At 58.3% G+C, this 19,979-nt stretch overlaps 1 protein-coding gene across 10 annotated transcripts in view; it reads left to right on the top strand.

Moving 5' to 3' along the window:
• ADGRB2 (adhesion G protein-coupled receptor B2) overlaps window positions 1–19,979 on the top strand; it is a 36,676-nt gene that overhangs the window by 2,534 nt on the left and 14,163 nt on the right. For 6 of the 10 annotated variants that reach the window (XM_088844494.1, XM_088844491.1, XM_088844482.1 and 3 more), the window contains exons 1-9: window positions 837–958; window positions 4,362–5,175; window positions 16,371–16,454; window positions 16,711–16,875; window positions 18,084–18,248; window positions 18,890–19,054; window positions 19,137–19,304; window positions 19,381–19,482; window positions 19,670–19,776. In XM_088844494.1, coding sequence (XP_088700620.1) covers window positions 890–958; window positions 4,362–5,175; window positions 16,371–16,454; window positions 16,711–16,875; window positions 18,084–18,248; window positions 18,890–19,054; window positions 19,137–19,304; window positions 19,381–19,482; window positions 19,670–19,776 — 1,839 coding nt within the window. In that variant the 5' untranslated portion in view covers window positions 837–889. Of the gene's footprint in view, window positions 1–409; window positions 711–836; window positions 959–4,361; window positions 5,176–16,370; window positions 16,455–16,710; window positions 16,876–18,083; window positions 18,249–18,889; window positions 19,055–19,136; window positions 19,305–19,380; window positions 19,483–19,669; window positions 19,777–19,979 lie in introns of those variants that run through there. The other 4 variants (XM_055398343.2, XM_055398344.2, XM_088844495.1 and 1 more) reach the window with 4 other exon arrangements.

Here is a 19,979-nt window from a genome sequence, read left to right as displayed (position 1 = left end):
AGCAGCAAATGGGGGCACAGAAGAGCCACTACCTACCCCTCGGGAGGAGAGATGCCATCAGGAACTTTCCAGGGCAGTTAGTGCTCCAGGTCAGAGTTAGGGGGCAACTTGGCTAGAGGTCCCCCAAGAGCTGGAAGAGACCTGGCTTTGGCGGGCAAAGGGGAGAGGGAAGGCTCGAATCCATGACGTTCTGCTGGGCCGGAAGCCCTCTGGGCAGCGTGGCTGGGTCTGGGGCCCAACGGGGAGTCGTAGCCTCCCGCCTGCCCGGGCAACCCTGACATTGGGGAACAAAAGCTTTCGGTTCCTGTAGCAACGGCGGCTCCAGCTGCTGCAAAGTTCCGGGAGGCGGGCGGAGGGCGGCTGAGTCACCGACCCCTCCCCCGCCGCCTGCACGGCACCGCCCCCCGGCCCGGGGGGGCTGGGGGACCGCATCCTAGCGGGGTGCGGGAGGGCCCTGGAGCCCCCCGCGTCCTCAGACACTCTGCCCGCCGAAGAGGGAGGGCCGCCCCTCCCCTGGGTCTGGCCCGTCGGCTCTCGAGGCTGGATGGAGGGTTTGTGCCCTTCCGGGTGCCAGAGCTCCGCGAGAGGGGTCCTTGAAGACCCAGGCCCCGGCCGGGGCCAGGGCGGGGGACCTCGAGGCGCTGCGTGGGGGTCGCCGCCCGCGTGTCGGCCTGGGCTCGGCCGCGCCGCGAGCGCCCGGGAGGCGGAGGGTGAGTGACGGGCAGGCGAATTGGAGCTGCCAGGTGGATAAACGCGACGGATGTGCGCGCGGACGCGCCCCGCCCCCGCTCGGGGCCGCCCGCCCCCACCACCCCGCGCCCCTGCTTCCAGCCGTCGGCAGGCTAGGGCTCGATCCCAGGGATCCCGGAGACCCAGCTCTTTGCCCACCATGCCCCCTCCCGCTCCAGTCTGGTCTTGGTCCTTCCAGCTGCTGGAGAAGCCTCGGATTCCCTCACTGGTGAAGAAGGGACGCCCAGGCCTGTGGGGTCAGGGAGGAAGCGGGCCTGAGTGTGCTTGGAGAGAGGGTGGGATTCTCACGTTTGAGGGCGGCAGAGAGGCACGCTGGCGAAGGAAGCCTGTGGCTGGAGGAGGGGATCCCTGAAACTGAGATGACTCCAACCAGCTCCTCACCCCTCTCAGCCCAGAGAGGTCTTGAGGGAGGTGGCCTTCAGATTATCCGCTCGGTCAACCTCCGGACCCAGGAAGTTCTTCCTCAGAGCTGACCTCCCTACCCCTCCTGTCTGGCTCTGTGCATGGAAGGTTTGGTGTTCTTCCTGGACGTGCAGGTGGCAAAGCTACCCTGAGGTTTAACCCAAAGAGACTTCAGAGGCAGCAGCTCTACCCTCAGCAGGAAAGAGGAGAGACTGAGGTTCTGAAAAGGGGGTAAAGGGGAAAAAGGTGGTGCGAGGGGTCTCCCCCACAGACTGGCTCCAAGTTGGGAACCCCAGGGCAGGGATTGGGTCTCTGCTCCACAGAGGGAGAAACTGAGGCTCAGGGAGGCTACTCACAGCTGGTGACCATCTGAGCTGTCTGTGAGGCAGGGGTCCTTCTGGGTCCCTTCCCAGGGCAGGCAGTCTCTGACCCAGCTTAGAATTGGGCTACTGGCCTTGTTTTGTGGGTGGGGAGTGATATAAAGAGGGACCCCTAAAAGGTCTTACGTCACTGCAAGAACAACAAGAGTCGTACACACCCAGGGTGAAATGCCAGAATTGATGTGAGGGGAGGTGTCTGAAGGAGACTCACTTGAGTAGGGGGCTTGGGCAGGGCTTAGAGGTGACTCAGTTCTGGAGAAGCCAGGCTGTGGCTCTGAAGGATAAGAGACCTAGTGCTTTTTGGCAAGTTGGAGCTTACGGAGTCTGCGGGAGCCGGGGAGTCTCCGACAGACAGTTGGGGCTCGAGGCCTGAGTCGCTGTTTCAGGAACACCAAGGAAGGAGCAGCAGGTCAGATCCTGCGTGCTACTTAGCTGTCATAGGCTGAGCTTCAAAGAACCAAACACCTGTGTGTGTGTTCACAATGAAGAGTACATTTGCATCTCTATACATGTGTATGAGCGTCTGGCTCTTGACAGCCTTGTACATGTGAGTGTGTGCACCTCGTGTGCATTGAGTTCACTCATCTGGGGTTTACACTGATTTCTGTGCATGGGTTATCTTTTCACATGCAGAATGCCTGGCTCGACATGTGTCTGTGCATCCACACTTTTGTGTGCATGTCTGTAGGGCACAGGGGTGTTGGTGAGTTTGTGCGTGGAGATTCCCTGATCTGCTCTCAGTGGGGGAGACAAGGCCAGTTATAATGAGCCCCCTCCTCCCCTCTGCTGAACTGCAGCCACGGCCTGAATTTTGCAGCCTGCTTAAAAATAATTGGGGGCAGCGGGGGGATTGGATGTCACTCATCGTCAGCTGCTGGCTTTTGCCGGTACCTGGTGCTGCAGCAGGCTGGCTGGGCTGGACGGTTGGTTTGGGACAGGCATGATATGGAGCGAGAAGGCCAGGGGTCTGGTCCCTTTTCTAGTTCTGGGGCCAGGTGGAGTAGAGGCACAGCCTATCCTGGCTTCTGCTGAATAACTCCAGGTGGGTCTTTGGAGAAGGGTTGGGGCGGTTCCTCCCCAATCAATGCTCCTGCCTGGAACCTGCTTCCCCTCCCTTCTGTGGCCCAGGATGGGCAAGTGTGTGTCTGTGGTCAGGGCCTGGGGCCGGGCTCAGAGTGGCAGCACATGGGATCTGGGGCAGTGAGGCGTTCCCTGCAGGCTGCACAGGGTTTGGAGTTCTGGGGTTCTAATTCCTGTCCATCGCCCCCCTCCCACTCCCACCTCCAGCCACTGTTTAGACCCCTGAACAGCCACAGCTCCCTGGGGGAGCAGCTGTGTCCTGGGACAACCTAGCCACACTCTATGAGTTATCCTAGGTTTGTGTAGAGCTTGGGCCTGAAGCCTGAGTAGCAGGAAGGGGACAGAGCAGGAGGCTATGGGTGGATGTAGGAGAAACCGGGCTGGGGCCTCAGTTCCTGGACTCCAGGCTCAGCCTGGCTTCTCTGGGGGTGATCTTGAGCACACTGCCTCCCCTCTCGGAGCCTCATCTTTTCTCCTCTAATGTGGAACAACCAGGCTCTAGGGGCCCATCCAGTGCTGTGATCTATGCTTCGGGCATGGAGGAGGGAGGCAGTGTGGATCCCTTCTGGGGGCAGGGCTGGAAGTGGGTCTCAGGCAGCCCACGCACAGCTCTCTGCCATCCGGACAGCTGGGCTGGAGGCCGTGGGCAGTGGCTCTGCTTGACCTGGTAGGTGAGAGACACTGGCAGCACCCCCACATCTCTTGTCCACAAGGGGGTGACTGCTTTGTGTGTCCATCAGCTCGGGTCCTAGTTACCCTCCCATGCCTGGAGTCCATTCACAGCTGCTGGGAGCTCAGCTTAGTGCTTTGGGGGGAGGTGGAAATCAACGAACGCTGGTCTCCCCTCCTTGAGCTTGAAGGTTCATGAGATGAGTGAGCTAGCCCTAGGGAGACAGCAGGGGACAGTGATCTCAATTGGATGACGCAGACTTTTAGGAAAGGGCTGTGGCAGCTAAGAGCAGGAAGACGGCTCGGTGGCCTCCCTGGGCCAGGCCCTAGCAGGCCAGGAGCCAGGCCTTGGAGGATAACCCCTTGGAGGGGAAGAGGAGTTAGAGGGGAACAATGTACCCATTTTGCAGATGCCTCTCCCCCTGGTTTCCAGCAGGAAGTCCACACAGCGGTAGTCATGACTTTCATGCCTGCGATGCCCTCCCATGGGCATGGCTCAGGCGGTGCTCAGTCCCTGGCATACAGGCGGTAACTCCTCCCCTTTCTCTCCCACTCAGTAAAGCAGAGTGACTGAGAATGACATTGTTCCGGGAATAACCTTGATTTGCTCTGATTTATAAAAAAGCAAATCGTTGTCAAACATCGCTACTTTGACAATTACTGCTGGATTGTGTGTGACACGCCTCACAGCCGATCACGACTCATTGCGACTCTGAGCAGCGCCGTGCTTGAGAATAATACAAGCTGGGTGGTGGGGCTGGGGCTGGGGCTGGATCTAAACATCAGCTGAGATGCTGGCGGCGGATGGGACTGATGGAGGAGTGGTATAGTCATCGTTACAGCTAATGCTTCTTAGGGACGTACGAGATTCCAGATCCTTTCCTCATGCCTCTGTTTAAGAAGTCAGGGAACTGGGGCTCAGAGAAGTCAAATCTGCTGGCTTCAGATCACACAGGGGGACCTGGGTGACTTAAAAGAACCTAGTCTTCGCCACGAGGCTACAACCTGCAGCGGGCCACAGGGGAGTCGGAGCCCATGCTGGCTGTGCTCAGGGCCACTGACCACTGTCTCTCTCCACAGGGCAAGGGACATAGGATGACCCCAGCCTGTCCCCTCTTACTGTCTGTGATTCTGTCCCTGCGCCTGGCCGCCGCCTTCGACCCCGCCCCCAGCGCCTGCTCCGCCCTGGCCTCAGGCGTGCTCTACGGGGCCTTCTCACTGCAGGACCTCTTTCCTACCATCGCCTCGGGCTGCTCCTGGACCTTGGAGAACCCAGACCCAACCAAGTACTCCCTCTACCTGCGCTTCAACCGCCAGGAGCAGGTGTGCACCCACTTCGCCCCTCGCCTGCTGCCCCTGGACCACTACCTGGTCAACTTTACCTGCCTGCGGCCCAGCCCCGAGGAGGCGGAGGCCCAGGCGGGGTCGGAGCTGGGGCGGCCTGAGGAGGAGGAGGAAGCCGCGGGGTTGGAGCTCTGCGGGGGCTCTGGCCCCTTCACCTTCCTGCACTTCGACAAGAACTTTGTGCAGCTGTGCCTGTCGGCCGAGCCCTCCGAGGCCCCACGCCTGCTGGAGCCCGCGGCCCTGGCCTTCCGCTTCGTCGAGGTCTTGCTCATCAACAACAACAACTCCAGCCAGTTCACCTGCGGGGTCCTCTGCCGCTGGAGTGAGGAGTGCAGCCGCGCGGCCGGCAGGGCCTGTGGCTTCGCCCAACCGGGCTGCAGCTGCCCCGGTGAGGCAGGGGCTGGCCCCGCCACCACCACCACGCCTCCGGGTCCTCCTGCTGCCCACACCCTGTCCAATGCCCTGGTGCCCGGGGGCCCCGCCCCACCTGCTGAGGCTGATTTGCACTCGGGGAGCAGCAATGACCTGTTCACCACAGAGATGAGATATGGTGAGTCTGAGCAGGGCCCAGGTGGGGCAGGGGTGTCCGGAGGACTGATGCTGCCCATCTCAGCAGATCCTGGGGTGTTCATGTGGTTGTTCACCAGTGTCCCCTCTGGTTTCTGCCTTATCCAAGTGTGGGAATCACCAAAGTGGATTGGGGTGGGGGTCAGACCTCCCTCTGGAAGAGTTTGCAGTCTGGGTGGATGAATGGGGGCACAGATCAAGCAAAGGAGCATGATAAACCCAGGGAGGGGACCCCCTAGCTAGGCAGTCAGGGAAGGCTTCCTGAAGGAAGCAATACAGGAGCAGATATCAAAAGGGCAAGTGGAAACAAGCCAAGCCAAAGCAGTGGTGAGGGCATTCCAGGCAGAGAGAGGAGTGTGTACAAAGCTGGGAATGACCGCAGCAGGCCTTGGCATTGCAAGCAGACAAGGTTGCCTGGAGGCTGGAGTAGGCAGGGTGCAGGGACGTCTTCCTGCCCACACGGGTCAGTGAGTTTTGCCTGTGGCCCCAGGGTCAGGGCAGAGGAAGGAGCAGAAGAATGTGAAGAGGCCTAGCTTCTTCGAGGCTGCCTTGGAGGGCTGGCCTGGCTCAGCTCCCAGCATCCCCTGTCTTCCCCCTCTGGGCCCACGTCTTCTGGGACCAAGGCCGCCAGCTGCTGGAGCTTCCTGCTGAGTGGGCAAAAGCTCTCCGAGCCCTTGAGTCCTGCCTGCTCCCCCTCCCACCCCCAGTTCCTGCAGCTACGGCCACCTTCTGCCGACCCTCCTTCCTGCAGCTTTCAGGCCCTGAAACCCTCAGCTGGGTCCTGTGTGTCTGCTGAATGGGGCTGGGCCAGGGACTGGCCAGGGGGCCCAGGACGTGGGTGTGGGAGGGAGGCATATTTGGGATGTGGTTTCTAGCTCTGGTACTAACAGGGAGTTCCCCCACCCCCACCCCTTTCTGGGCCTCAGTTTCCCCATTTGGGATAACATGTGCTGGCTGACCATCGGGAGGCTTCATGCACAGATGTAAGTCAGAAGGGACCTTTTGGATCAGGCTGAGAGCATTGACAGGGAGACAAGAGGTCTCGCGTGAGGGCTGCTGGGAGCATTGGAGGAATAGGACTGTTCCCGTGCCTGCTTTGGAGACAGAGCCCGGAAGTTGGGAGCCGTCTTTGTTGCACTGAGTAGATACTGTTTTACTTACATCAGTGTTTCTGGCTGTAAAATGGGAGATAGTCCTGGTTTAATTGGAGACGGTTTATCATGACAATGGCCTCTCCCAGGGCTCTGGGGGAGATGCTTCTCGGCCTCCCCCACTTCTCAGCCTCCGCCTGAGACTTCTGGCATCATGCCCATCCATGGCAAGTACCCAGTGGCCTTGCTCTGGCCTCTCCCCTAGGCCACCTTGGCCTCTCACAGCGGTCGATGAAGCCATCGGAGTGACAGCCAGGCCGTGGGCAGGCTACGGGCCCTGGAGGCTGGCCTGGGATTTAGTGCCTGCAGGAAGAAATTGAATTTCGCTTCTTTGTCGAACATCAGTGGAGAACGCCAGGCATATATCAGGAGGTTTATGGCTCCTCCTGCCTGGCCGCCACTGCCTGTCACTGTGTGGGGACCTCCCCCATTGTGCTCGGCAGAGGGCAGGTTCTTTTGTCTGGCTTTCCCTATGGTCCATAGGCCCAGTGGTCCGCAGTGGATGGAGAGAGGCTCTGCCCTCCTGGGCGGGCACCATCCGGGCAGGCTGCCATGTAGAGCACAGAGCCAGAAGCAGCCAGCTGGGCTTGGCTGAAGCCGGAAGCAGGAATTGGTTGGTAGCTGGGGTGTCTTTAGGGGTCAGAGGGGGCCGGTGATGGGAAGGGCACCATTGTTCCCACCATTCTCTGAGCCTCTGCAGGGTCCTCTGGGACTGAGGATGGGTGGAGATTGGATGCTGGTTGTCTCTGGGCATGAAGCCTGGTATCTTCTCTGAGTAGGCAACCCTGGGCTTCTAGCTCATGCCCCTTGCCCTGTTTGGCATGTTGCCAGGCTGCTCCCTGCGATGGTCTGCAGGCAGGGCTTTTGTAGGGAGTTGCATGTGGGGTGGTGGTGATGTGGCATCAGCTCTAAGTGGATTCACAGGGCACACTGGTGTCCAGAGCTGGACTGGCACAGCCCCTTCCTCTCCCTTGGTAGGCAAGAGATTCTTCCTCTTCACCACCTCTTCCCTTGGGCCTACCTCTCTGGGTCAAGAGATGATGGACACTTGATTCAGTTTGTTCCATGGGGCAGGGGGCATCTGAGTTGCCCAGTGGCAACATCAGGACCTGGAGCACTCTGTGCCCAGTGGCGGCATCACCTCTACCAAACCCTTTGCCTCATCTCTGTGCTTCCCCTCACCTCCTCCCTACTGGGCCAGGTGGGTACTTGGACCAGCTGCAGGAGAACTGGCTGGCACACATGGGGCTGCCAGCTTGAGGACAAGATCGGTGGGATGGTGGTGAGCAGAAAGCATGAGATCCCCGTCCCAGCCCCTCCACCAGGCACCGGGGCAAGGGGAGCAGTGCTCATTTTCTCTGGGGCCTCCCAGGTATTTTCAACGCAGGGCCAAGCAGGGTGGAGCTGGGTTGCTACTGGGAAAGCGATGAGGCTGGGAGGGGCATGGTTGGCCCGCCTCAAAACCTAGTGCATTTGACAAGAGGGTACAGACGCCTGTTAATTTCACGCAAACTGCCTTTGATAGATCTCTTGTTATTTTTGGTGAGTTGAGCCATAAATTTGTGCCATCTTGCTGCCGCAATCTGTTAAGTGGGGTGGGGTGGGGGGGAGAGGAAGAAAGGGAAGGCAGGCAGGAAGGAGCTCCGCGGAGGACGGGCACAGAGGCTGGCTGAGGCCAGGGCTGGAAGACAGGGGGTAGAGGTGGTACCCACTGCAGAGCCCAGCTTCTGGGAGCCGGGAATCCGCCCACAGTTCCTGCCCACTGATCCTCAACTTGAGGTGTGGCTGCGCCAGGAGACATCTGGGCGAAAGTGTCCCTGTACCCCCTTCCCTCCTCTGCCACACTCCCTGCCTCCCTCCAGGGGCACTGTCCCACCCTTGACCAGATGCTACTGGCAGACTGTTCCCATCATCCAGGCTCCATTCCGGAGGCATGGCCACCAGGTGAGCCTGAAGTGCCCTGAGTGTTGGGCCTGGGGTGGTCAAGAATGGGTTCAGATCCCGCTCTGCCACTGCTGCTTGGGTGACTTGGACAAGGCTGGATGCCCAGTGGAAGAAAGGGAAGGCCCACTGGGGCCTCAGGACCCCCAGTTTTCTGTTGTGTCCCTTCCCTGATTCGGCCCTGGTTATGGCCTAGACTCCTCGGCCTGGCATTCCAGCCCCACCCCAATCCAGCTGCCACCCGCTTTCTCTCTAGTTCTCGCTCACCCTTTCAACCCAGGCACCTGCTGGCCCTGGAACGCTCTGCTTTCTGGCTTCCCTGCCTTTGCTGGGTTGTTTCCCTCACCTGGAATGCCCTTTACCCTGGGTTATCCTTTCCCATCCTTCAAAGCACAGCTCAAGCTGTGTCTCCTCCAGGAAGCTGCCCCTCACCTGCCTAACTCAGTCCTAGACTGGCTTTCTCCTCGACAGTCAGGCCCTGCTGTCTTCCTTTGATAAGCCTGGCCTAGTGGCAGGAAGGGGGGCTCTACTTGCCTTTTAGGGTGCAGACACGGAGGAGGCAGGACCTCTCTCAGAGGGGGCGGGGGGAGACATAGCACATGTGGCACGTTTCCGGGAAGATCCTTCCAGCCAGATCTCTGCTGCTAGAAATCTGTGGGCTCGCTCATGGATGGGGAGTGGGACACAGGCCACCTACCCCTGCCCCAGACATCTCAATGGGGACGGAGCCCCGGCCCATCCATCACACACATCTTTGAATCTTCATCAGAGTGGAGTTTGTTCCAAGTCTTGGAGCAGCTCTGAGTGAATGAGATCCAAGGTGAAGTAGACACACCTGCCCTCTGGTGGGGGAGAGTGACCGCTAGTTCAGTGCTGGTCAAGGCCACCGGCTGAAGTCGTGAAGCCCTAGGTTCAATCCCCGACACCACCACTGACTAGCTGTGTGATCACGGGCATGTTTCCCCATCCCTGTATCATCACCTATAAAATGGGGAGAGTGGAGCTATTCTAAAGAGTAGTGGTGAGGATTAAGCAAGAGAATGTGGGTTACTGCTTAGCACAGTGCCTGGTAAATTCCTAATAAATAGGCGTGTGTTGTCAGAACTTAGTGCAATAGGTATAAATATATGTGCTGGATGTCAAGGGAGGAGGAAGAGTGAATGATTAAACCACAAAGGGGTGGGAAGGCTGTATGAAGAAGGTGATTCTGAGTTGGGTTTTGAGGAGTGAATAGGAATTCACTGGCCTGTGAATTTTTTTCTTTAAATCAAATGGCTTTTAAAATTTAATATAATAAAAAGAAATACCATATCATCAATGGAAAAGAAGTATCACTTATCTGAAATTGGAGATAGCCAAAGAAAAGAAGAGATTCTAGCTTGACGCTCAACCTTTCTCTCGATTTGTTTGAAAAAGAAACCATCAGATATTGGGGATGGTGGTAACGTCTCAGAGTGCACAGACACCTTCTTTCTCATACATTTGGAAGGATTAAAAGTGACATGGGTCATATAATTTATCATCTAAACCAGGACATTTTCGAGGTTATAAATGGGGGGAAGGGTACGGTCACTTCCATTAGGGCGGCAGGCCCAAACCGGACTCTCCCCGGAAGATTGGCAAATTGTCACTCTGCGGGAAGGAGGCCTGGAAAGGGGCCCAGTGTTATTCCGTGGCACGTTTATGCACCTCCCCAAGCCACTGCCCCATGCAAGGGGAAGGGCTTTCAAGGTAAAGGAAGCTGCCCTTGCTAGGGCATGGTGTGTGGATCAGGGGCTCTAGTAGAGCAGCCTTTACTAGATGGTAGCCCCAGCGGTGGGAGATGAGGGCCGAGGCTCTGACTGCTGCCCCCAAACACTGGGACCTCATCCTGTTGGTAGAGGGCCTTAAGGAAGCGAGAGGTTAGGCAGGGTGGGGGAAGAGGGATAAGTCAGACGTAGTCCCTGCTCTCAGGGAGCTCCTGGTCACGTAGGGGACGTGGCAGAGACCCAGCTAGCTCTGTCGGGAGGCTGGGCAGATAGGCCAACAGCCTGGGGAGGAAGTTGTTGGAGGGGGAACTGGCATTCTGGTGGGGTGTATGTACCCAGTTGCATTGTACTGCAGAGATAGAGCCTGGAATTTATAAGAGCCGCCTTCCTCTGCCCTGGCCTTTCCCTCATACCCCACCCACCCCCAGATCCTGATACACTGCTGAGATGGGGAGCCATGGAGGGACGTGACAGAACTGTGTTTCGGGGGTCAGTTGGTGCCTACTTGGGGCTCTAGGGCCAGTCTCAGGGAGGATGTAGAGAACCCTGGGAAGGGAGGACTGCTTTGTAAATTGCACTGCTGTCTCCCTGTGAAAGAGATGATTATCGTGGTTATTTTTGACATGTTCATGACAAAGGAGGCTGAGGGGGCTGCACTGTGTAGAGTTTGGGGGGCAGGGTCTGTGGATCATGGAGTAGCAGGTGTGTGTAGACCTTCTCAGGTGGCAGAGCGCCTGTGCCCACCCCGCCTGCCAGTACCTGGGGTGAGACTAGAGTGGCCCTGTGTGGCTAGGGTGGAGGAACCCTCAGGAATATCTGCTGTTTGCTGGATGCCTGTCCTGGTTCTGGCAGTTCAGAGCTGGGCCGTTTGTGCAAGAAGGTCAAGGGAGATTGAGATCCTCCCTCAGGGCCCAGGATACTCACAGCTACAGCTGGGCAGAAGGGACCTACATGCCCAAACCTCTGTGTAGTTAGTCTAGGCAGGCTTCCTGGAGGAGGTGGCATTTGGAATCTAGAAACTTTTGACAGATTGAGGTAGAGGAAGGGCATTCCAAGAGGTGGGAATACCATTAACAGATGAGTGGAGGGAGGAATGTATTTGCATGTTCAAGGGATAACACGAAGGGGGTAGCAGCTCCTTTTCATTAAGAGCTTATTATGCTCCAGGTGGCCCATATCTCTCATCATTTAATTCTCATGATGAATTAGGAAGTGTCATCTCTGTGTACAGTTGGAAATTCTTAAGCTCAGAGACATGAGGCGACTTGCCCAAGGGCACACAGCAAGACTAGGCATGCTTGGGAATAAGATCTGCATCTGTCTGACTCCCAAATCTGTGTCCTTCCCACTGGCCCACTTGGCCTCACAGTGAGTTTGGCTGCCTAGGGGGAGGGGAAAGCAGGACCTGACAGGTCAGCAGGGGCCAGAGCATGCCAGGCTCAGAGGTTTGTGGTGGCTGTAGCAGTGGGAGGCACTGAAGTTTCCCAGCAGGGGAGTGTGTGTGGCTGGGCTTCCAGAGGGCCACTTTGGAGGCTACAGAGGAGACTCAAAATTGATGCTTTTGAACTGTCGTGTTGGAGAAGACTCTTGAGAGTCCCTTGGACTGCAAGGAGATCCAACCAGGCCATCCTAAAGGGAGTCAGTCCTGAATATTCTTTGAAAGGACTGATGCTGAAGCTGAAACTCCAATACTTTGGCCACCTGATGCGAAGAACTGACTCATTGGAAAAGACCCTGATGCTGGGAAAGATTGAAGGCAGGAGGAGAAGGGGACGACAGAGGATGAGATGGTTGGATGGCATCACCGACTCAATGGACATGAGTTTGAGTCAACTCCGGAAGTTGGTGATGGACAGGGAGGCCTGGTGTGCTGCAGTCCATGGTGCTGCAAAGAGTCGAACACGACTGAGCGACTGAACTGAACTGAACGGAGGAGACTCAGGCTCGCCTGGGAGAGGGAGGGGTCGATGAGCAAAGGAATGATTAGGAAGAGGTGTAGAAAAAAGAGAACGGAGGCAGTGGTGGGGTGAGGGAGTGAATTGGGTCCCGTGGGAATTAGGAAAGGTGTCTCTGGGGAGGCCTGAGTTGAGCTGTATTTTGTCAGAGCCAGCACAGTTCAGTGGAACGTGGCCGTGGGATGAGGCGGGCCAGAGTTCGAATCCCACATGGGCCTCTGCAGAATGAGACCTTGGAGCCTCATTAGTATCTCATTAGTAAAATGGGCAAACCCGCCCTAATGAGGATTAAATGAGCTGATGCAGAGCACACAGTGACTGGCACATAGCAGTAGTGTGGTGAATTACCTGCTGCAAAGTTATTCAGAACCAAACAGGACAGTGAAGAGATTGTTCAGGATTGAGCTGGGAAGCGGGTCCCAGGTGGCAGTCAGGTGGGAAAGCTGATCAGTTGTAGGGCGAGGAGCACCCTAACCCCTGGCCCAGTCAGCTCATGGCACTCACAGTTTGGGGGTGCTCACACCCCTTCCTGGACTGCTCTGTGTCCACTTGACCCAGGGTCCTCTCACACCCTGCCCTGGTCTGGGCCCAGAGCCGGCTGGGACCTGCTCATGGCATATGTACAATAAGCATGTGTTTCAGTGGCTGACACCTCTGGTCTTAGCTGCCTTCTTTCCTGGCAGGGAGAACTGGCTTTCTTCGGAAGGGGCTGGGGTAGGGATGGGGAGGGGAGGGCAGTCAGTGCAGGCCCCCGCTGTGTGGCCTTAGGCTTGTCACTTACCCTCTCTGGCCCAACCCAGGAGGCTAGAAGAGAGGTCAAGAGCTGGACCTGGGACTTGTTGATTTTCAAATGGGGTGGATTCTAGAACCACCGTCACCACCTCTGGTTATATGGTGAGGCTGGCCAGCAAATGGGCGGACAGTGGTTAGTAGAGGATGCAGGCACCACAGGAAGCAGTGTGAGCCCCTGACAAGTAAGTCAGGCTGGTCTATCACGTGGCTACGTTTGATGGGCTTAATGGATGCCAGGTCAGGGATGGGAGGGGGTGCCACACACAACAGTAATGGCCAAGGCGCTAAAAACAAGCTGGATGAGAGGACTCTCAGCTGGGTTCACAACAGGTCAAATGGCATTTCCAGAATATTTATTAACAAATGGATGTCAGGCTTGGGGGTGGTCTTGGTGGTGGGCTGCAGGGCAGAGCTGATAGTCAAGATTACAGATGACCATTTCCAATGACCCCCATGGAGTGGGAGGAGCTAGGAGCAGTGTGTCCGTTGGTGTTTACTGCTGTTTCTCTGGGCTGGATTCTGTGCTCATCATCACTGGTGGTCAGGGAGATGGCTCACCCAGCCTTCCTTCAAAGGGCTCATGGGTTGGGGGAAATTCAGTTACCAGATGCAATCATCTGTGATGAGAGCACATGTATAAGATGGGGCAGCCAACTCTGCTAGGGGAGCGAGGAATATGACTTCAAAAACAGGAAGTCATTTGAACTGGGTTTTGAAGGTCAAGTAGGAGTTTTCCAGTTGAAGAAGGTGGGAAACAAACAGGGTTGAGAGGAGATGATGATCCTATCCGGGATGTATTGAGTTTGGGGTCCCCCATCGGGGGACCTGTTTAGGAGGCAGGACGCTGTACAGGAGTAAAGCACAGAGGGCTTCGCTCTGTCTTAGGGGAGAGAGTGATGTGGGAGCAACCATTCTGAGGGGGTTAATGAAGCCTTGGGGAGCAGGGAAACAGCACAAAGTGTGGACACCTGATGTGGGAAGCAGCAGGAAGACCACCCTGGTCAAGGAGGCAGGGCAGGGTGAGGAGAAAGCCAGATGAGTCGGGGAGGGAGTGTTTCACGGCTGGAGAGCCTGCAGGGCCAAATATTGCCAAGGAGTCACGTGAGATAAGGCCTGCAAAGTGTCCATAGGATGTAGTGACAAGGAGGGCGCTAATGACTGTCAAGAACGGTTTCAGCAGAAGGATGTGGTCTGAAGTCAGACTGCAGCGGATTTAAGGTGACATTTGAGGCAGGATGCGAGTGGCAGGTGAGAAACTGGAGTGCCAGCTGCAGACCACTCACTGATGGTGATGAGAAGCCGAGGGCAGTAGCCAGAGAAGGCTGGAGGGTCAAAGGAGGGCTGCCCTCAGAACGGAGGAGGCATAGATCTGCTCCCCGGCTGCCATGAGGAGAATGCTGATGAGATGCTGAGAGAGACGGCAGGCGGGAGGAATGAGAGGCACCTCGGGGCTGGGGGCTGGCCTCTGAGAGGACCAGGACTGCCAGAAAGTTGGGAGTTGGAGGGAGGATGGTAAGAAGTCAGGATGTGTGGGTGTGGGTCGGGGGGCTTCCGTGTCAAAGCTTCTGCAGTTTCTCAGTAAAGCAGCTTGTTGCAGAGAGGGAGTAGGCGGAGGTGGGCTTGAGGAGAGAGGTCGAGGTCTGGCACAGCCGCCGAGGTGGGGGACGGGGGAGGCAGGGAGCCCTGCGTGCCCAGTGGATGTACGGCCCTGAATTTGTCATGGTGCCAGTTGACACAACTGTGGATTTCTTCAGCAGCCTGGGGGTGGGCGTGGAGAAGGCGGTTTGTCATAGGCCCCAGGGCCGGGGAGTGGCTGAGCGGGTGTGGTGGAAGGGCTGGGTGAGGGGATTCAAGAGCTTGCCAGACATGGCTCCAGCATCTTCCCGGTGACCTCAACAGAAACAGGGCCCAAAGTGAAGCCAGGAGGGATGGCAGATGCTGTTCAAAGGGAGGAGGCCCAGGGGGCTGAGGGGTTGGTGAGGGGAGATGGTGAAAATAAACCAGATAGTAGTGCCTTCTGAGGATTCTCCATGTCCAAGCAGGGTGCTGAGGGCTTCATGGCCTCCAGTCGGGAAGTCCTCAAGTCAGCCCTCAAGTTAGCGGGTATACTGAGTCTTGTTCTCTGGAAGTCAGAAAACAGGATCAGAGAGCCAAAGACACTTGCCCAAGGCCACGCAGCTGGTCAGTATCCACACCCCAGTTAGGACCAGAGTTGCCTGACTCTGAAGTTGTCCTGGGGACAGAGGGCCCCCAGGTTTCTGAGATGGTGGAGAAGTTTGAGGAATGGGGAAGATCAGGTGCTAGGACTGGTGGCTGAATCTGAGGGAAGGGTCCAGGAGTGGATGTGACCAGAGGCTGGGGTGAGTGGCAGCTCAGGGCTCCTTGGACCTGCAGGTTTGCTCAGAGTGGCTACTTGCATACCTGGTCAGGAAGAGCTTTCTCTTAGGCTTGGCAGCAGGCGCAGAAAGAGTACAACCTTCTTGAATTCCTTCCAACACGGAGAGCTTGTGCTGTGCTGACCTGGCGTTCAGAAATAGGAGAGGGCCTGGGGGTGGGGGAGAGGAGTACCTTCTAGTTTGGGGACTGCGTGGGCTGAGCCCTGTCCCAGAATTATGTTCGGATCCCACCTGCCCCAGCAACCTCTACACGGGCTGGGTCTTTCTCCACTGTATTCATGTCTGCTGCCATGCCCACTACCCAGCCTGTGGGAGGGGGCCTGATGAGCTCATGTCTGAGCAGGAGGGCCTGGCTTTGGAGAAAGGGAGCTCCCAGCCTCTCCTCCAGGGCTGGCGGTGCTTCCCAGGCTGAGACCAGACACATAAATCAGGGCAACCCAGAGCCCATTGAGGTGCGGCCGGGGAGCAACCGCATACCCCAGAGTGCCTGCTGCTCTCCGGCCACAGAGCAGTGGGGCGTCGGCTCTGCTGGATGGAGGCACCTTAGGTCCTTAGGTCCTGGAGGAGCAGCGTTCTGACCTGTGTCTCCAGGTTACAGTCCAGTGCTGCTTGGGCCCCAGGCCCAGCCCCTGACTTGGCAGGAATCATGTCCCACAGGCAGGACTTGGGGGTGATCATGGCTGCCACCTTGGCTGTTTGTCCGCCTTTGGGTCAGCCCTTCGGGTCAGGGGCAAGAGGCTGGACTTCCGGCTTACCAAGCTGTGTCATCTTGGATGAGGCACTTCCCTTTTCTCCAGTCCTCAGTTTTCTCATCTTTAAACGGCGGCGATGGTCTCTACTTCCCAGGCGAGGAAGGTTTAAGGAGATAGGTAAGGACAGCACTTGGCAGAGAAGCCTCCCAGAGCTCATTAATATGAGCGGCCACTCCCCTCCAGTCTCCCCTAGTCTGGCTGAGGCAAGAGGCAGAGATAGTTGTGAGGCTATGCGTGAACCCGGTGTGGCCTTCTGAGCCTCAGCTTCCTTATCTGTAAAATGGTGGTGGTGGTGGGGCAGGGGGCAGGATATGATGCTCTCTCAGCGTCACCTGCAGTGGGTTCCAGACCCTCCGGCTGAGGGCAAGCAGACCCCCTCTGTGCCACTCTGGCAGGATGGAGCTGGCCTCTGCTGAGCCCCTGCCACCACCTCCGTGTTCCAGGTGAGGAGCCGGAAGAGGAACCGAAGGTGAAAACCCAGTGGCCAAGGTCTGCAGATGAGCCTGGGCTGTACATGGCGCAGACAGGTAACTCGGGCCCGCCTCCCTTCCTCTGTGGCGGGGGCCCGACTGTGTGGCGTCTGTTGGCATGTGTGCTTGGCGTGTGCCCGTCTGTGTCTGTGTCCTGGCGCTCAAGTCGTGTCTCTCTGCCATGTGACGCCTGTTGGGGCAGGGCGGGGTCGCCTCTAGAAGAGCCTGTCGCTCCGGGGTCAGGGTAAGAGGATTCCTAGGAGACAGTGCTTGGGAGATACCCCCTGCCGCCGACGCTGTCCCTCTCTCGTAGGCGACCCAGCAGCTGAGGAGTGGTCCCCGTGGAGCGTGTGTTCCCTGACGTGTGGGCAGGGCCTGCAGGTGCGGACCCGCTCCTGCGTGTCCTCCCCCTATGGGACCCTGTGCAGCGGGCCCCTGCGGGAGACCCGGCCCTGCAACAATTCAGCCACCTGCCCAGGTATGCCCATCCTCCCCGCCTGGTCTGCCTGCAGGGTCAGGTCCTGCCTGGGACTCGGGCAAGTTCATCTTCCAGAGATGGTTGGTTGCCTCCTCCTTTCATTCAGTGAAGTTGACTGTCCGCCCCCCCAACCCCACCACCATCCTTGCCCAGCTCCCACCCAGGGCTCTGGGGACATAGATGAATCAGACCAGGGCCTGCAGGAGTGGGCTTGGTTCTGGGCACGTCACTCCCCTGATACTTACATCCTGGTAATCAAGGCGTGTCTTGCCACCCTCACTGTCCTCCCTGTTCCCTGCGCTCTGGCCACATTGGCACCTCTTGCACTTTTCCCACCTCCCTGCCCTGGCCTATTCTCATCCTATCCCCTCCACCTTCCCCTGGCCTATTAAAATTCAGCCTGTCCTTCAAGATCTGGGAGAAATGCCACTTTAAAAAAAAAAAAAAAAAGAAACTTTCTCTGACCATCCCCTCCCTCCTCTGACTGCCTGTCCTACTCCCCAGGGAGTCCCCTCTAGACCCTGAAGCCTTCCTTGGTTCAGCATGGAGTTGTTGGGAATGCGCATGCGCCTGAGGGGCCTGGCGGCTTTAGCGGGTCCTGCCCCTTGTGCCTGAGGGAGTGAAGTGGTGCCTAGTCCAGACCTATTCTTGGCTGGGAGCTTAGAATAGGGCTACCCCGGGGGAAGGGGGTCTTGGCAACTGGGGGTGTGCAGGAGCTTGCAAAGGGCTGGGGCAAAGCTGTGTTCCGATGTGAGCTTTGTGTCAGTGTCCATGTAGAAGGTCATGTCTATTTGTGTGTCCACGTGCTTGGGATCGGGAGGGGCATTCTCTTGCCCCTGCCTGCCATGTTGGATTCTCGCTCTGGGTCTGGGGTGGGGAGGGGTAGGGATGGGGTAAGGCGGGGTAGATCTTAAGCCCTTTCCTGGGCTTTCCTGTGCCCCCAGGAGAGGAGGACTCCTGGCTCCCCTCCTGGGTTGATTCTAGTCTCCCAGGTCGGGTGTCCACAGGCAGTGTGGCCTGTGTGAGTTGGGACTAGAAGTCTGTGTCTTCTATAATCACCCTCAAAGGGCGGTGTCCTGGGCCCCAGGACAGAGCCAATGAGGAGCGGGGGGGGGGGGGCAGAGCCGCTGGAGCTCCTGATTGGTGGGCGGGTGGCAGTGGGCGGGGCCAAGGTGCCGCCCAGACACCGGCCACATGCTTCCTTGCAGTGCACGGCGTGTGGGAGGAGTGGGGGTCCTGGAGCCTGTGCTCCCGCAGCTGCGGGCGGGGGTCCCGGAGCCGGATGCGGACCTGCGTGCCCCCCCAGCACGGCGGCAAGGCCTGCGAGGGTCCCGAGCTGCAGACTAAGCTCTGCAGTATGGCCGCCTGCCCGGGTCAGTAGCACCCGAGGGCTTCCAGGCGGGCATTGCCTAGCCAGGGTGGGGGGTCGGGAAAGGGGAGGAAGTCAGGTCCAGTACCCTGCCCCTGGGGAACCCCAGGAACTTTGACCAAGCATGGGGAGACTGCCAAAGTCTACCTGCCAGTGTAGGAAGTGACCTGGCCCAGCAAGTACTTGGAGTTGACACCCAGGGACCCCCATCCGAGGGGGCTGCTTGCCTGTGCCCCTTCCCCTGAGCTACGCCTTGTTGTTCACAGCAGTTTGGAGCTCATGGCCAGAGCTACGCCTTGTTGTTCACAGCAGTTTGGAGCTCATGGCCAGCTGGGCTCTGAGAGTACCCAAAGCTGGGTTTTTATGTGGGCAAAGATCAGAAGGTGGCCCAGGGCCCATTTCCCTAGCCAGAAGAGTGGTGTGGTGCCTCAGTTCCTAGTGCAGAGGGTCCTGTGTTCCTGGAGCTGGTGGCAGGCAGGCCCAGGCCCAGGCACCACCAGCTCCCTCTAGCCCCCCTTCATCCACCCCTCTCCAGTGGATCTGGCCTCGTTCAAATCTGAATGACATCTCCCTGCAGGGCTTTGCCACCACCCATCCCCACACCCCTTGCTCAACAGCCACCCCTGCTTGTGTCTCCCCATGCAGTGGAAGGCCAGTGGCTAGAATGGGGTCCCTGGGGCCCATGTTCCACGTCTTGTGCCAACGGGACCCAGCAGCGCAGCCGGAAGTGCAGCGTGGCAGGCCCAGCCTGGGCCACGTGTGCCGGGGCCCTTACTGACACCCGGGAGTGCGGCAACCTTGAGTGCCCGGGTGAGTGTGCGGTGCAGAGGCAGCAGGTGGCGGCCCTGGACCAGGGGGCGCCTGGGACCACTCACGCCCCCCGTCTCTGCAGCCACAGATGGCAAGTGGGGGCCGTGGAACGCGTGGAGCCTGTGTTCCAAGACATGTGACACAGGCTGGCAGCGCCGTTTCCGCATGTGCCAGGCCACGGGTGCTCAGGGCTACCCCTGTGAGGGCACCGGTGAGGAGGTGAAGCCCTGCAGCGAGAAGAGGTGTCCAGGTATATTGCCCACTGGACCCTGGGGCTTGGGGGGCAAGTGCCTGAGCCTGGCTGAGCCCCGCCACTGTACCCACAGCCTTCCATGAGATGTGCAGGGACGAGTACGTGATGCTGATGACATGGAAGAAGGCAGCTGCTGGCGAGATCATCTACAACAAGTGCCCCCCCAATGCCTCAGGTCAGGGGCAGGTGGCTCTCCCTGCAGGCCCCCCACTCCCCCCTCCGCCGAAACCCGCCATCCCTGCTGTTCCCTTCCAAGCCTCTGGCCTCTTTGAGCCTCCATCCTTTGAGCCTCCACATCCTGTGGAGTGAAGTGGGTGAGAGCTGAGCCCCCACATCCAGCCCTCTGTCCTGTCCCCCTGCAGGGTCTGCCAGCCGCCGCTGTCTCCTTAGTGCCCAGGGTGTGGCCTACTGGGGGCTGCCCAGCTTTGCCCGCTGCATCTCCCATGAGTACCGCTACCTGTACCTGTCAGTGAGTGCACCCTGCTGGGCTGGGGCGACATAGGGTCTGTCCCAGACTGAGGGGTGGGTGGAGGGAGCTTGATTCTTGCTCATGCCCATGTGCCTTGGGCTATAGATGTGTGCCCACTTCTGCCCAGCTCTGCCTCTCCTTGTCTGGCAAACTCCTGTTCATCCCTCAATGCCGGACTGTCTTCCCGTAGCCCTAGTGCCTGC

Source organism: Moschus berezovskii, chromosome 2 (genome assembly GCF_049115385.1).
Source record: "Moschus berezovskii isolate FMDL1 chromosome 2, NW_MosBer_1.0, whole genome shotgun sequence".
Classification (NCBI taxonomy): Eukaryota; Metazoa; Chordata; class Mammalia; order Artiodactyla; family Moschidae; genus Moschus; species Moschus berezovskii.
This window is presented reverse-complemented; position numbering and strand designations above follow the sequence as displayed.